At 43.9% G+C, this 16,963-nt stretch overlaps 1 protein-coding gene across 18 annotated transcripts in view; it reads right to left on the bottom strand.

Moving 5' to 3' along the window:
• Nucleotides 1-974: 974 nt before the first annotated feature.
• Nucleotides 975-16,963, bottom strand: part of LOC129850215 (eukaryotic translation initiation factor 4 gamma 3-like) — a 65,836-nt gene continuing 49,847 nt past the window's right edge. For 15 of the 18 annotated variants that reach the window (XM_055916731.1, XM_055916733.1, XM_055916737.1 and 12 more), the window contains 22 exons: nucleotides 15,458-15,731; nucleotides 15,207-15,331; nucleotides 13,951-14,088; nucleotides 13,392-13,556; nucleotides 12,989-13,186; nucleotides 12,591-12,734; nucleotides 12,168-12,404; nucleotides 10,294-10,398; nucleotides 9,751-9,889; nucleotides 9,345-9,493; nucleotides 8,723-8,813; nucleotides 8,486-8,612; nucleotides 8,184-8,395; nucleotides 7,946-8,061; nucleotides 4,908-5,080; nucleotides 4,677-4,802; nucleotides 4,244-4,325; nucleotides 3,894-3,992; nucleotides 3,649-3,789; nucleotides 3,369-3,450; nucleotides 3,122-3,268; nucleotides 975-1,610 (listed from right to left, as the gene is read on the bottom strand). In XM_055916731.1, coding sequence (XP_055772706.1) covers nucleotides 1,429-1,610; nucleotides 3,122-3,268; nucleotides 3,369-3,450; nucleotides 3,649-3,789; nucleotides 3,894-3,992; nucleotides 4,244-4,325; nucleotides 4,677-4,802; nucleotides 4,908-5,080; nucleotides 7,946-8,061; nucleotides 8,184-8,395; nucleotides 8,486-8,612; nucleotides 8,723-8,813; nucleotides 9,345-9,493; nucleotides 9,751-9,889; nucleotides 10,294-10,398; nucleotides 12,168-12,404; nucleotides 12,591-12,734; nucleotides 12,989-13,186; nucleotides 13,392-13,556; nucleotides 13,951-14,088; nucleotides 15,207-15,331; nucleotides 15,458-15,731 — 3,252 coding nt within the window. In that variant the 3' untranslated portion in view covers nucleotides 975-1,428. The remainder of the gene's footprint in view (nucleotides 1,611-3,121; nucleotides 3,269-3,368; nucleotides 3,451-3,648; nucleotides 3,790-3,893; nucleotides 3,993-4,243; nucleotides 4,326-4,676; nucleotides 4,803-4,907; nucleotides 5,081-7,945; nucleotides 8,062-8,183; nucleotides 8,396-8,485; nucleotides 8,613-8,722; nucleotides 8,814-9,344; nucleotides 9,494-9,750; nucleotides 9,890-10,293; nucleotides 10,399-12,167; nucleotides 12,405-12,590; nucleotides 12,735-12,988; nucleotides 13,187-13,391; nucleotides 13,557-13,950; nucleotides 14,089-15,206; nucleotides 15,332-15,457; nucleotides 15,732-16,963) is intronic. The other 3 variants (XM_055916736.1, XM_055916743.1, XM_055916749.1) reach the window with 3 other exon arrangements.

The following is a 16,963-nucleotide window of genomic DNA, read 5'->3' as shown; positions in this document are numbered from 1 at the left end:
TGGGGAAGGCCGTTTCCTGTTTCTGCATGACAATGCCCACGTGCACAAAGCGAGGTCCATACAGAAATGGTTTCGGTGTGAGATCGGTGTGGAAGAACTTGACTGGCATGCACGGAGCCCTGACCTCAACCCCATCGAACACCTTTGGGATGAATTGGAACCTCGACTGCAAGCCAGGTCTAATCACCCAACATCAGTGATTAACCTCACTAATGCTCTTGTTGATGAATGGAAGCAAGTCCCTACAGCAATGTCTCAACATCTAGTGGAAAGCCTTCCCTCTTAGAAGAGTGGAGGCTGTTATAGCAACAAAGGGGGGCCCAACTCCATATTAATGCCCATGATTTTAGAATGAGATGCTCGACGAGCAGGTGTTCACATACTTTTGGTAATGTATCTTTTACAATTCCTATACTGTAGTCTCATTTTAGAGATGACACTTAACACAAAATTCACTTTCCACTTCAGACTGCAATGTTAAAACAAAGTTAAAAAAAATATCTTCTTGTAGTGCAAACATCACCACTCAACAAAATAACCACCATTGATTGCATTTGCTATGTTTTTTTAAATACCTTTTTTTGTCTTTAATGTATTTACAAGCTTTTAATTTGCTCTGTAGGTCTGAAGTATTACAAGCGCTTCATGTTCAGCAACCCTTGCATTTGCTTTTTAAACTTGCGTTTTGCTTATTTCATTTGAATGCATCTATTGTTCATTGTTGTTTATTTATGTTCATGTGATGTTCTTTTGTGGACTGATTTGCATTGCTTCTTGAATGCATACCGCTGCCTCTTGGGAAGTTTATGTACATATCACATAGATCAAGCCAAAGCAGAGGAGACACTTCCTGTGATTAATCACTGATAACCAGTGACGTCTTATGACGTTAGTTGTCCCTGTGCATTCACTCTCTGCCTTCCCCTACATTCCAAAATAACTTTTTACCCTGTTTTCAACCAAACAACATGGAATCCAGGGAGGCTATTTATTTCACAATTATTATTGTTATTATAATTAATATTGTTATTTCTATTCATCATCAATGTTCTCCTCATTGTGAGCATCTGCAAATGTTAGATAAACGTCCATATTTGCAGTCCTTAAAAAAATAATAAATTAAAGAGTCCGGAACCTATGTATCTTTTAGTCTCTTCTTAAAAAGTAACAAAAGAAAAGTAAGTTAAAATTTAAAACAAAAATATTTTCTATGTATAATACAGGTATTTAGTGCTTCCGCCATTAGAATTCAAACTCAAAATGGCGGCGTGTCTCAGAACCATACCGCAGAAAAAAATTCCAGCCGTATACATGTCATTCTGCCCGCACGCATTTTGTAGGTTTGTCCGTTTGTTCTGCTACGAGGATGCAGTTATTCTATGTAGCAACAGCTGTCCTGGAGGCTTGCAGCGGTCACCTGCTCCCTTGTTAATTATCCTCCGACTCTTCCTCGGCCTCCCTCAGCCAGGTGAAGAAAGCGGTTACAGACTTGAGAGCCACACCTTTGCCCAGCTGCTCTGCGGGGTCCTTGCTGGTCTCCCACTTGTAAAAAGCGTCCTCCGAGATGACGTCCTCGTCATAAAGACAGTCAAAGAACATCCGGAGCAGGTCTGGAGAGACAGAGACAAAAGGGATATAATAACCAAATCCCATGGCTTAAAGCTAGAATCCTTAATTGAATGTTTTGGTAAAAAGCTGAGGGATGGGCCTGGAGAAATGTAACCACTCAAATTCATAGACAGAGCAAGGACTAACCATCCATGATATCAACATTTGAGTGGTTAAATTCAAAGATTTAACCATGTTACATTCGCACCACCCGATGTCACAGGAAGGCCATAGAGATCATCAAGGACAACAACCACCCGAGCCACTGCCTGTTCACCCCGCTATCATCCAGAAGGCGAGGTCAGTACAGGTGCATCAAAGCAGGGACCGAGAGATTGAAAAACAGCTTCTATCTCAAGGCTATCAGACTGTTAAACAGCCACCACTAACATTTAGTGGCCGCTGCCAACATACTGACTCAACTCCAGCCACTTTAATAATGGGAATTGATGGAAATTATGTAAAAATGTATCACTAGCCACTTTAAACAATGCCACTTAATATGTTTACATACCCTACATTACTCATCTCATATATATATATACTCTACTGTATCATCCACTGCATCTTGCCATCTTTATGTAACACATGTATCACTAGCCACTTTAAACTATGCCACTTTATGATTACATACCCTACATTACTCATCTCATATGTATAGACTGTACACTATACCATCTACTGCATCTTGCCTATGCCGTTCCGTACCATCACTCATTCATATATCTTTATGTACATATTCTTTACACTTGTGTGTACAAGGTAGTAGTTGTGGAATTGTTAGGTTAGATTACTTGTTGGTTATTACTGCAGTCGGAACTAGAAGCACAAGCATTTCGCTACACTCGCATTAACATCTGCTAACCATGTGTATGTGACAAATAAAATTTGATTTGCATGGTTTACAAACATTGGAGTAAAACAAGCTTATTTCGGGTTCTGATGGGGTACAATAATTAAACTAAGCTCATGAGGGATTTATAAGATATATTATTAAAGAATAACATTTTATTTTAAATTTTTTATTTAACTAGGTAAATGGGTATATATATATCATTCATTTATAAGTCAAAAAATTGATGTAGCAACTAAGGATTCTAGCTTTAAATGAGTCTGTTTTCATAGTAAGTTCATGAAGACATTTTTATATAATAGCAATGGCTGCATGAAATAAAACCATAAAAGGATGTCTTCAGGGCGGCAGGTAGCCTAGCATATAGAGCGTAGGGTCAATAACAGAAAGGTTGCTGGTTCAGATACCTGAGCCGACAAGGTGAAAAATCTGTCGTTGGGCCCTTGAGAAAAGGCACGTAAGCCCAATTTGATCCAGGGGCGCCGTAAAACCAAACAATTTACGGCCCTGATCTGGTGTATGTGACAAAAAAACATTTTAGTTTTGTCAAGAATAAAAAAGTAAATGTAAAATGGTTCTGTGCAGGGCAGGAGACAGAACCGTGCTTATATCTCTATAGTGAATCTTCAGGTTTAACGTTCTAAGTGGGATGTTACTTACTAGGAGGCTGATCCAGTGTGACTATCAGCGCCTGAAGTGCATAAAGTGCTTGTAGCTGTCGCTCAGTGTCTGAGTTAAGGTACTTGAGTAATACAGGCAATCTCCTCTGAATGATGGCTACGTCCACTCGACAGGAAGTGTTTTCATCTACACAAGAAACAAAGATGGAGAAAATGATTGAACTGCTCTAGCTATATAATATATACAAAACAATGGACTGTCCCTAGCTAAAAGAATGACAGCTTACCTTTCACCGCTGCCTTACACACAGCAGTCATCAGAGCTCTCAGGAACGGAGACGAGCTCATCTGAGATTCATCTAGATTTGCCTGGGATGTGGCGGACAACAGTGGAGCACAAAGGAGCTCCGGTTAGACAAGGGAAAGCTGCACAATATCAGTGTCTTTATCTCTGACACTTCACTTGAAATATGTAACACTATGTATTTATAATCCAATATGTGTATGACAAAGCCTAATGTGGCTGTGCTGGGCTGTGTGGTGGGCTTTTAATGTTACAGTTCGTACCTCTACCCAGTCAAAGATCTGCTCATCACTGGCCATGTCCTCCAGCAGGAGTCTCTCCAGCTGCCGGTTGAGCACCTCGGGGGACAATTCCGTCGCAGAGAGGGCTGGGCTGGAGCACTCCGCCACAGTGAACTGGAGCTTCTGACAGGAGGAGGGGAGACGGAGAGGAGAGAAGGTTTAGATTGCTGTGAAACCGTTTGTTGGGATGCCTCCATGCCGTAATACAATGTGTCTCTCTCACTAACCTGCAGTGAGATGAAATCCTGGACGTCCTCTTCCTCTGGCAGGAAGTCACTCCAGCTGAGGCCCGACTTTCTCCACAAGGTGCCTACTTTCCTATGGCTCTGTGTGGGAGACAGACAGGACAACATGTCAGAACCCTGGCATCCAATAGTTAATGGGTTTGCTGACTTGATATGCACTTGGTAACTCACTTGCACCCCGACAAAGTCATGCTAAAATATCCAACAGCTATATTAACAAGATGCTATGTGAAATTCTCTCAGGTCAGAAGAGCTAAAGGGGTAAAACATTCTTTCAGAAATATTAGAGAAAAAAATAACTAGAGGAGTAAAACCCACACAATGTAACTTACCATTTGTTTGCATAGTATGTGCAGTATTTCAGAAAATAAGACCCCAGCTCTTCCAACAGGAAGTAAAGGTTTGCTTAATTCACTGTGGACAAAGAGAAAAGCATTAGATGTCTCCAGCGGTTCCATCCCACCCAACTGTTTTCCTTCATATCACAGTTTACAGAAAGCACGGAATGGAGGTGTGAGAGCCAACATCAACACTCCATAATGAAAGAACTGCGATAGCAACAAGCAGCAATCCTTGAGAGGGAACAAAATGGGGTACATTTTACTCATCTTGCAGACTATGTGAGATCTGAATAAATGTGGGTTGCATGTGGACTGATCTGATCATATAAGATCTGTTGATGCAATAGTAACACCCTCTTTATCCCCATAGCTTTACAGGGAGATAACAATACAATATTGTTGTGCTGTAGAGTAGCAGTGTTACCTAAAGAGCTCTCTCATAGAGAAGCCCCCATCTCTCAACACAGGGCTGAGCAGCTCAGCCAGATACAGCCAGATATGGGGAATGTCAATGGCCATGTCGTCCGCCAGTTCAAGGGTGTCAGCAAACCTGAAGGAAACACAGATATTCTGATGAGACAGCCATTTTAGTTACAGGACAGTTGTTCGATGACACAGCTTGAATGAGAGCAGACGGATATGTAGGCAGGCTGACCCTTTGAAGAACTGGGGCTTGGGCAGGGTGCCCTGCTGCACTAACTGGAAGAGAAGCTGGCCCATGTGGTCCCGTGTGATCTGACTGCGCTCAAGGGTGGACTCCACCCCCACACGAACAAACACATGTAGCTGAGAGGACAGGTCCAGCTCGTTCACACACTGCACAGCCTCCTACAGAGAATACAAACACACATCTTGGTGTTACAAACTTCCTGTAGAGAGTAAAATACAAAAGCATGCACATACAGTATGCAGCATTATTAAAGAAGACCGGGTACAGATTAAGCACCATCAAATGGAAAGAATATGACAAAAGAAAATCATTGTGACAAGTGAGCACATACAGTAACAGTCAAAAGTTTGTACACACCTACTCATTCCAGGGTTTCTTTATTTTTAAAAACTATTTTCTACATTGTAGAATAATATTGAAGACATCAAAACTATGTCTATGTCACATATGTCAAATAAATTACATTTCTTTGTATCAAAAATAATTGATAAAGAACTGGCCATTGCATTGTGTGCCTTTATGCAGATCCACAAAGAGAAGCTGAATACACTCTGTAAGCAAGTCAATAATGTAGGAATCATGTAGTAACCAAAAAAATGTTAAGCAAATCAAAATCTATTTTATATTTGAGATTCTTCAAAGTAGCCACCCTTTGCCTTTGACAGCTTTGCACACTCTTTCTGAGAGTTTGTGCAAACCCACAGTTTCAGCGCTGTCCGGGTGGCTGGTCTCAGACAATCCCGCAGTGAAGAAGCCGGATATGGAGATCCTGGGCTGGCATGGTTACATGTGGTCTGCGATTGTGAGGATGGTTAGACATACTGCCAAGTTCTCTAAAACGACGTTGGATGTAGCTTATGGTAGAGAAATTAACATTCAATTCTCTGGCTACAGCTTTGGTGGACATTCCTGCAGTCAGCATGCCAATTGCACGCTCCCTCAAAACTTGAATCATCCGTGGCATTGTGTTGTGTGACAAAACTGCACGTTAGAGTGACCTTTTATTGTTCCCAGCACAAGGTGCATCTGTGTAATAATTATGCTGTTTAATCAGCTTCTTGATATGCCACACTGGTCAGGTGGCTGGATTATCTTGGCAAAGGCGAAATGCTCACTACCAGGGATGTAAACAAATTTGTGCACAAAATTTGAGTGAAATAAGCTTTTTGTGCATTTTTTTATTTTTATGGATGCCAATTAGCTGCTGCAAAGGCAGCATCTACAATTCCCGATGTCCAGCAAAATTAAGGCAGTTATATAATTTTAAAAACTTTACAATACATTCATAACAGATTTCACAACACACTAAGTGTGTGCCTTCAGGTCCCTACTCCACTGCCACATATCTACAACACAAAATCTATGTGTACGTGTGTATAGTGCATATGTTATCATGTGTGTTTTCAAATATAATTATTTTAGTTTTTGAAATACTTAGGACTAACTTATTCCTTGCCACCCATTCTGAAACTAACTGCAGCTCTTTTAAGTGTTGCAGTCCTTTCAGTCGCCGTAGTAGCTGACGTGTATAGTGTTGAGTCATCCGCATACATAGACACACTGGCAAAGCCAGTGGCATGTTGTTAGTAAAGATTGAAAAAAGTAAGGGGCCTAGACAGTTGCCCTGAGAAATTCCTGATGTTATCTGTATTATGTTGGAGGCTTCCATTAAAGAACACCCTCTGTGTTTTGTTAGACAGTTAACTTGTAATCCACAATATAGCAGAGGGTGTAAAGCCAAAGCCATAGCAAGTTTTTACAGCAGCAGACTATGATCGATAATGCCAAAAGCCGCACTTAAGTTCAACAAAACACCCCCCCCCCCCCCCCCCCCCCCAATTTTTATCATAAATTTCTCTCAGCCAATCAGTAATTTGTGTAAGTGCTGTGCTTGTTGAGTGTCCTTCCCTATAAGCATGCTGAAATGCTGTTGTCAATTTGTTTACTGTAAAATAGCATTGTATCTGGTCAAACACCATTTTCCCCCAAACTTTATTAAGGGTTGGCAACAGGCTGATTGGTTGACTTGAGCCAGTAGAGGGCTTTACTATTCTTAGGTAGCAGAATGACTTTTGCTTCACTCCAGGCCAGAGGGCACACACTTTCTAGTAGGCTTCAAATGAAGATATGGCAAATAGGAGTGGTAATATCATCCGCTATTATCCATCCAAGTTGTCAGACCCTGGTGGCTTGTCATTGTTGATAGACAATTTTTTCACCTCTTCCACTCACACACTAATTATTTTCTTTCATAATTTGGTCAGATATACTTGGATGTGTAGTGTCAGTGTGTTTTGCTGGCATGTCCTGCCTAAGTTTGCTAATCTTGACAATGAAAAAAAGAATTATTAAAGTAGTTGGCAATATCAGTGGGTTTTGTGATGAATGAGCCATCTGATTCAATGAATGATGGAGCCGAGTTTGCCTTTTTTCACAAAATGTAATTTACTTCTCCAGACAAAGAGGACTCCATTGGAAAACTCATCTGGGACTAACTTCGTTAGCTTGATGGCTAACGTTAGCATCCATTACCATTTCTGGGATCTTTTAATTCAGCTCATGAAACCAACACTTTACATGTTGCATTTATATTTTTGTTCAGTATAAATAGATAAGCTAGCTATAGGCTTAGCCATGTAACAAGACTGCATAGCTAGATTGATTGTGTTGAGTTTCCCCAAGCAATTTACTTTTTTTCCCTCTCAAAATATTGGGTCAGTGAAACTGAAACAGTTCATCCCCTGAATGGATGGAGGCAGCAAAGAAATGTACTAGCTGTGATTTACAACCTGATAGCAATATTTAATAGACTATCTAGCGATTTTTTGGTGAATTGTATTAAGCATCCATTTAATTCTGCTAACAATGCCTTACTCTATGTAATGGAATTTTGAGTCAAATAAAACCTCTTATAAAGTTGGTTTTGAAGCATTAACTGCGAATTTGATATTTTAGACCGATATTATGATTATTTGTGTTTAAAGCAGTTCAAATGGTGTCAGTTTCACTTTAAATGACTGTACCTTATAGTCGTTGATGTGCAAGAACTCGTCAATGATAGCTTTGGACTTCCTCTCCATCTCCTCCTCAGAGAGGGCAGGTCTGTCTGGAGACTGGGCAACCACAGGCTCTGCTTTCACTGCAGGGGGAAACAACATTGTTACAAGAGTACTCCCCTGCTAGAGAGAGAGTGTGTGTGTATCCACTGACTCTGTGTGTTTAGTCATTGTATGTCTCTAGAACTGGGTTTTGTTGCCTTACCAGGCTCCCTGGCTCTGCTGCACTCTGGCTCAGTCTTGTCCTCGCTGACGCTGAGCCTCCTGATGCTCTCCAGCTCTCTGCGGGGCTCCTCGGGACTCAGGGCCGGGCTCGCCAGCAGCTCTTTGGCACTGACGCCTCGAACGAAGGAACCAGGCCGCAACGGGGCGGAGGTTGAGGGCTTCTCGCTTCGCTCTCTCCCTGCACTGCTTCGACTGAGGGAGGAAAAAACACACAACACAAATGTTTTGCCTCAAAATAAGATGACCAAACCCATTTTACAAGTTTCAAAATGTGATCATTACCTGCCCAAGGTTCTTCTAGTGTCATACTCTGGGTTTTGTGCAGGTGGGGTGGTGGGTTGAGATGGGGTGGACTGGAGTGCAGAATACCGGTTTAAACTGGCGCCACCACCACCAGCCCGGGATAATTCTGATGGGAGACAAGATGAAGCAGCAGACATTACATTTCAACCAGAACACAATTACAGCTAATTCAACTGGATCACCAATGTGTGTGTGAGACACGGTATGTCTCCTCACCGGAGTCACTGGCTTTGGCCCCTCCACTGCTGCCCTTCATCCAGTTGAGTGAGGCCCGTGGTCCTAGTTGGATCTTCTCATCCATCTGAGGCTAGACAGGATGATGACAGACAGAAACAGTTCACCTTCCAATACACATATCATGTGATCTGGGCCTACAATGCAATAATGACTACAATCTCTGAGAATGGAGAGCTGCCTCATTCATCATTGGTACTGACACACAGAGGACTGTCTGGGTTTCTAACATCTTTCCTCCAACAGGGGGTGCCATGCTCCAGTATGCAAGGCTTTGTGTGGTTGTACCACAACTATCCAGCACGTGGACATGTATTATTTCACCACTAGTACAATATCATGAGGACATGGATGTGTGCCACATAGAAGTATTAATGAAGAACCACAGGATTCCTATAAGTGAGAAAATAGCTGATGCGGTGTAATGTCTACAGTACAGCACTGTAGTGTTTCATCTACTAGTTGGCATTGTATGGCAGTTGGGAAGACCATGTACCTACTCAAGTGTAAAATAGAATACACTTAAACACCAGTGAACCTCCATGGTAAACCATCCAAAAGAGGAAGTAAAAAGTTGAGGTCTACAGGTGTTTTTGGGGCTGACCTTGGAGATCTTGGGGATCTTGGTGGGGTCGATGGTCCTGCTGTTCTTGGTCATGGGCACAGTGTTCCAGGTCTCCTCTCTCTGCTGCACACGCTGCTCCCTCTGCTGTTCTCTCTGCTGCTCTCTCTGCTGCTCTCTCTGCTGCTGCTCTGGAGGACAGAGGGAACACACGGGGGATGAGATGTTAATGGGTTTATTAAAAGACAACTCAAATAGTGACAACATCAACTCCTCATGCCCCAGGCTTGAGAGAATACAATGGGGTGAGTTGACAGGTGGGAGAGAGTAGGGGAGCCTTCTGTCCACTGTGGGCCACTGTAGCATCTCTGAGTCTGCAAGTTATGGGGAGGGGATTCCAGTGTGGCTGTAAGCCTTAAAGAGGATTTAGCCCATGGGCCTGGCTGACCTGGCCTTCTCTTGGTGTCTTTGGAGAGCAGCTGCTGGTGCACCTTCCTCTGCTCCTCCTGCTCTTCGATCTTGGCCTCTTTGTGGATCTGCTCGATGGTCTTGGGTCCCTGGTCAGCTCTCCTGGACACCCAGTTGTGCTGGAGAAAAAGAGCAGTGTTAGACCTACGCAAGGAGTTTCCTCAGAGAAACAATCTGGTGTTTTGAATTAGTGAACTGTGTACAACATAATTGGCCAACAGTCACATAGCCCCAATGGCACAGTAGTATTGTGTGGAGGGCTGTGCAGAATGTTTAATTCTATGCTCAAATCTCACTGATTAGAATCTCACCGATTGTTTTCTTCCTCAGATCTAATTATTGGTGTGCTCAGGGAGCCTGCGTGAAATGGAGGTACTGAAAATGAGCATTCTGATTCACTAATGGAAAATACATCCTCACCGAGCTGGGCAGAACACACAGGCAAATTTCAAGAATGCATGCATGCACAAATCCCCACCGCTCCCGCCCCACCAACACAGAGGGAGACGCACACACAACTTACCAATCGGAGATCTATCACGTCTTGCAGCATAAACCGTATCCGAGACGATGTCTTCCGCTCCTTGACAATTTTCTCCATCTGATTGAAATACTGATCCATGCGAGGCTATGACAAGAAAGAGAGAAATTAAGGGTCAATGCAAAGTGGTGTATTAATACAACATTTTCACGATTCACTCCAGTGGACAGCCAGACGCTCTCAATTAATTTCACTCCACTCCATTAAGCAATTCAATGTGCACTTTATTTCTTGGAACAATAATTTTGATATACACGGAACAAAAATATAAAACACAACATGCAATTTCAAAGATTTTACTGAGTTACAATTTGAAAACGTTGATCCAGAGCATCCCAAACATGCTCAATAATTGACATGTCTGGTGAGTATGCAGACCATGGAAGAACTGGGACATTTTCAGCTTCCAGGAATTGTGTACAGATCCTTGCGACATGTGGCTGTGGTTTATCATGCTGAAACATGTTATGGTGGCGGATGAATGGCAAGACAATGGGCCTCAGGATCTCATTGCATTCAAATTGCCATTGATAAAATTCAATCGTGTTCATTGTTCGTGGCTCATGCCTGCCCATACCCCCACCATCACCATGGAGCACCCCGTTCACAACATTGACATCAGCAAACTGCTTGCCCACATTACGCTGTCTGCCCAGTACAGTTGAAACCGGGATTCATCAGTGACGTGCACACTTCTCCAGCGTGCCAGTGGCAACCGAAGGTTAACATTTTCCCACTGAAGTCGGTTACGATGCCAAACTGCAGTCAGGTCAAGACCCTGGTGAGGACGACGAACACACAAATGAGCTTCCCTGAGACGGTTTCTGAAGGTTTGTGCAGAAATTCTTCAGTTGTGCAAACCCACAGTTTCATCAGCTGTCCGGGTTGCTGGTCTCAGACGATCCCGCAGGTAAAGAAGCCGGATGTGGCGGTCCTGGGCTGGCATGGTTACACGGGGTCTGCGGTTGTGAGGCCGTTCGGACGTACTGCCAAATTCTCTAAAATTATGTTGGGAGGTGGCTTATGGTAGAGAAATAAACATTCAATTATTTGGCAACAGCTCTGGTGGACATTCCTTCAGTCAGCATGTCAATTGCAATTGCATTGTTTTGTGAAAAAAACTGCACTTGTTAGTGGTCTTTTTTTGTGCACCTGTGTAATGATCATGCTTTAATCAGCTTCTTGATATGCCACACCTGTCAGGTGGATGGATTATCTTGGCAAAAGCTCACTAACATGGATGTAAACAAATTTGTGCACAAAAAAATAAGTTTTTTGTGCATATGGAACATTTCTGGGATCTTTAGACTTTACAGTGAAATACTTTACTTACGAGACCATTCCCAACAGTGCAGTTAAAAAGAGACATATATTTGCTAAATAAAAAATAAATAGTAACACAAAAACATTAACAAGACTATTTACAAGGAGAACCAGGGGTAATACAGTATGTACATATGGGTAGGGGTAAAAGTGACTAGGCAAATCAGGATATATAATAAACAGAGTGACAGCAGCGTATGTGAAGTGTGTAAGTGTGTTTGTGTGCGCCGTCAATATGGATGCGTGTGTGTTGCAGTGTCAGCGTAGTATGAGTGAGGACCACAGAGTCTTAAAACTCTGGCAGAGCCCAAAAGGGAGAACACTTCTGTACATGTCTAGGAGCCATTCCTTTGGCCAGCAGCAGGTTAAAACAGGCCAGAAAACAGCAGACAAGAGGGAACAGTGAGATGTCTTCAACCATGTCTCTTCACCCACATCCCTGCAGCCCTCAGAGGCATCCCCATACCACCAGCTGGAATTAATTTAAGCTCCCTCCTCTCCCCTGCCCTCTCCAGCCCATCCCTATGGCTCACCTTGGCCTTCTCAAAGTCCAGGTCTTTGCCAATGGTGGTGAGCAGCCTGCACAGGCACTCCAGCGATTCCTCGTCATGGTTCTTCAGCAGCTTGACCACACAGTCGTGCATGATGGCCTCTGTCAGCATCTTGAGTTTGAACAGCTCCCCGATGAACCTGATATTTCCTATGGAGCGCCGGCGGGCCTTGTCCTTGGCCTCCTCCAGCTCCAACCGTAGTCTCTCTTGATCACTGGACTGGAAAGGAGATGGAGAGTAGATTGTCAGACCTAACAGCAAACCCCACATTAACTATTCAACTAACATCAGTAACTGACTGGATCCCATAGAGTTCTCTGCTCTGTATTCCCCTACTAGGGACAGTAGGTGACAGACCGGTTGGTGATCTGGGTAGTGTGTGTTTGTGTCAGGTGATCTGGGTACCTGTGCAGAGTCGAGCTCCTTCTGTTTCCTCTCAAACACCACGTCGTCCACCTTGTCCCGCTCAAACTCCTTCTGACAGCGGTTGAGCAGAAGCTTACGGAAGTTCACTGTGGTGTTGGGTTTGTCCGTCATGGGCACTTTGAGCTGGAGAGCAACCGAGATAAGTAACAATTTGCTTAGAGGGGAAGAAATATGGGGGAAACACTGAATTGAACGGGAGATGGTGTCGAAAGAGTGAAAAGGTGGGCAGAAATATACATTTAGGGACATTTTGCTGAATGTGTATGAGGCTTTAGAGGACCCATGCATATACAGATTATGTTTTGATGTTGGCTAGCAGCATTCAGAGGAACCACAAGTAATCATGTCTGAACGATAAAGAACTGAGCATAACATACCGTGGTGAGGCAGCGGCACATGTTCCCGTAGGCCACAGAGAAGCCGGGCTCATCGATGGCCTTCTCAAAGACCAGGTCGATGACGCCTTTGAGGCGCTCCTCCGTGTCGATGGTAAGGTCCGTCACCTGCTTCATCAGCTGGTTGAACATCTGAGGCGTCAGTTTGTTGAGGATGCTGCGCACCTTCCGGAAGAGCTCCTGACACGGCAACAACATCATCATTTATTGAGGTGAACATTCATTCACTCACACTTCATCTCCGGTCTCTTGACAACTCCTTGATCACAACATTTCTTTCCTGTGTGGAGCGACTGCTGAAGAAACTCATAATATCTTGTAGTTGAGTAGGGTGTGTGTTTTTGACTGTGTGGTTGTGTCTGATGAAAGGTTGGGCTCATCCTACCTGTGTTGTAATGACCTCAGGGTCGTCTGATGACCCCGCCTTCTTCATGCCAGGTTTCCAGGCGTTCTCGGCCTTCTTCAGCTGCACCTCGTCGTTTGCCGACACGTTCAGGATAATCTTCCTGGGCGGGGGCCGCCGGGCACCGCCCCCCATGTTCATCATCTGCTGGAGGACAGAGAGGAGACAGCACAACTCGTCACTTCTGCAGTTCACTACCAACAAAACACAATATCGCCAAGACTCCTCAGATAAGGGATTGGGTTGTGCGCTGATGTTCAATTTACGACTTTCATTGAATGAGCACGACTTTGGGAAATGGCTCATCTTTAGCAAACCAACAAGAGCTGCAAATAATTCCCCATGATTAATTTATCTCACTATGATACCAGCCCAACAATCTTGTTTGTTACCATACCAGAAGACTATGGGGGAAATTAAAGGCACAAGGTAATATTCTGTGAGTGCGTGTGAGAGAAAGATGAGAAACACAAAGACAAGAGACATTATTTGAGAGAAAGAAGGGTGTTGTGTTGGTGTCAGGTGGAGGAGTAGTAATTACGTGTGTGTGACTCACTGCAGCGCCGCCGCGTCCTCCACTCATCTGCCTGCCAAAGTCAGCGAAGGCAGGTGTGAAGTCAGGGCCACGAGAGATCACCCTGGATTCCACCACCCGTGATGGCAGCTTGTTTTGGTTTATCTGCAGACACACAGGGAGCGAGATGGTGAGCTGACAGACCAGCAGGGGGAGCAGTGATTCTCTAACACTGTGGGCCTAGCCATAGAGGAAAAGCAGTGGCTGTATAATCCAAATCAAATAATGTTTCACTGTCACATACCTCGGATAGGTGCAATAATGAATATGATAATATAATGATCAATATGGTGAAACCACTACCAAGCCCATCAGAGGGAAAGGTAGGGTTACTACCATATTGCATATACCCATCAACTCTTTCAGATCTACATGAAGTGCCTGAGGTAGGGGCTGGGAGTTGTTTCTGGCCTACCACTGGGGAGAAAGACTGGCCAGACCCCCCTCCCTTAGGTCTATCCCACTGGTTTTTACTGAGCCGTGGTGGATTCTCAATAACAGTCCTAGATCACCACCAACTTTGTATGTTGTTTTGTGTTTCAGCTATGCTTTCGATAAATTATGTTTAAACACATTTTGTGACTGGCACAGAGAGTGAAGTCGGAACCAGATGTGGAAGGAAGACTGAGGGGAACATTATGGGGGAATGGAAGGGGGAGAACAACTACAGCTCTCTCAGCTGTCCTTGACTTCCCTTAGTACACTCCTCTAGCGAACATTTTCTCAGGGAGAAAAATATGACTCCTGGGACTGTACATCAATCATTGCCAGTCTTAATGCTCCCTTTCTGGGGCTGAATTATCAACACTGCCAAGTGTGACATAATGGCAATGTGATTTTAATCAAAACAGGATGTCTATGGGCTAGCCATTATAGGCTCCAACAGTATGTAGCTTATGTGGAGACGAGGGAGATTCATTTACCAGAAGCCTATCATTTCATGAATGACTATTAAACAATAGCTGAAAAAAACCTATACATCTGGTCTTGTGCTTACTAAAAGAATCACATACGGCTACTCATACTATTTGTTCGATATAAATAAATAATCCCTGTACTTGCTTTTGAAAAGGGCTTTTCTTTCAACTTACTTTGCTAACATCTTACACTATCAATTTATAGTCCTGAATATTTACTGAACCACTGTGGGGTTTAGGGGCTTGCTCACAACTCATTCTGTCCACTAGGCTGAAGCTATGCTCAGACCACTCACACACACACACCTTGTCCAGAACTACGTCACTGATCTGAGGTAGCCCGTCTGGCTTCTGTGTACAGGCAGCCATGAACTGGAAGCCCAGCAGGAAGTCCCGGTTGTACTGGCGCTTCCCGTTGGTCTCCGGCAGATCTAAGGAAACAACGAGAGGAAGAAAACAGCCCTGCTCATCTCATACTGTGCAAAGATTGTATGACTTGATTGTGAAAACGAAGTGAAAAACACAAATGAAACTGAGGCTAATAACTGCCCTCATACCTTCCTGGAAGAGGTCTGGGGGTGCTCCTGTAGAGCCCTCCTTGTCCCCAGGGGTGGCCCCACTGTCACTGCTCTCTGTCTCCGAGGTGTGCCCAGCCCCGTTCCTCATGGGCTCCAGCTCAGCCTCCCCATTTTCCTCTGGGGCAGGGGGCTTCTCCTCTGCCTCCATGGCTGGAGGTGCTGCTGAGGGTGGGGGCGGGCTGCTGCTACTATGGGGCCTGGCGGGCTGCAGGGCCTGGTCTCCAGCAGCCTCCTCCACAGGCTTGAGCTCGTCCTGGGGGAGGCAAGGGAGGTAGAGGGGGTGAGATAGAAAGACAGAGTGGACTTCACACAGGGGGTTTGGAACACTGATCATGATGGATAACTCCTTGCCGAGTCTTAGCTCTTCATTATAATCAGAGGGATAAAATCAACACTATGCATGCCAGTCTCTCTTGGCTAAGAGTTGAGGAACGACTGACTGCATCACTTCTGTTTTTTGTAAAGAAACATTAATGTGTTGGAAATCCCAAATTGTTTCCATAGTCAACTTACTCCCCCCCCCCCCCAACAGGGGTCTTTTCATTGTCCCCAGGTCAGAATCAAATTAAAGGAAATGTACAGTATTATACAGAGCCATGATTGAATGGAACCTCCATCTCATATAGCACAACTGAACATGAAACCTGGTTAAAAAACAAAGCAACACCTCACAGAACAACGCCTCTCCCCCATGTGGCCTACTTTTTGTGTGCATGTATTAACATGTATGTGTAACTGATCGATGTACACCCGGCTGTGTGTGTGGAGCGGAGCTGGAACGTGCCCAATTTGACTGGAGCGCGGAGCGAGTTTCCCAAAGGCTGGGGTGTCAGCCTTCTCACCTGCTCCAATTTCGCTCCAGTAGCACTTACTTCACGAGCTCAGGACATGCCCGGCCCAGCATGCATTTGTAGTCTACTTGCGTGCTGCTATAGCCCCTTGCTATAGCTACTGTCATGGAGTTTAAAGAAACTGAAACGACGCACGTGCAAAATCAAAGTGACTTACAAAGATGAGGATTGTAGCAAAGTATTAAAAACAAAAAAAAATCTGATCTCTTAAAAGTTTCTCTTTAATGTTCATTCTATTATCTACACAATAGGCTATCATTGATTTTGGCCCAATATGCCTGACATATTACCTCTTTCAATGAGAGGTTGGAAAGAGATGTGGAGCGTCAGAACGTTGTGTAAGCACTGCTCCGTGAGCGACGAGCGGGATAATCACTCACACACGTTTTTAAATGTGTGTAAATCGTTATTTTGTCTGTAATGTATTTTTTGATGCATGCTGAACCCCAGTAAGACTAGCTGTCGCCATTGGCGGCAGCTAATGGGGATTATAATAAAAATCAACAAAATCAGACGATAACACTTCAAATCATTAATAACATCTAATGTTATTTATAGGGTTGCACATTTTGGGGAATATTCAGAGGTGGAAACTTTTTGTGGGAACTAACAGGAATATATGCAAATGAATATA

Source organism: Salvelinus fontinalis, chromosome 3, assembly GCF_029448725.1.
Source record: "Salvelinus fontinalis isolate EN_2023a chromosome 3, ASM2944872v1, whole genome shotgun sequence".
Classification (NCBI taxonomy): Eukaryota; Metazoa; Chordata; class Actinopteri; order Salmoniformes; family Salmonidae; genus Salvelinus; species Salvelinus fontinalis.
This window is presented reverse-complemented; position numbering and strand designations above follow the sequence as displayed.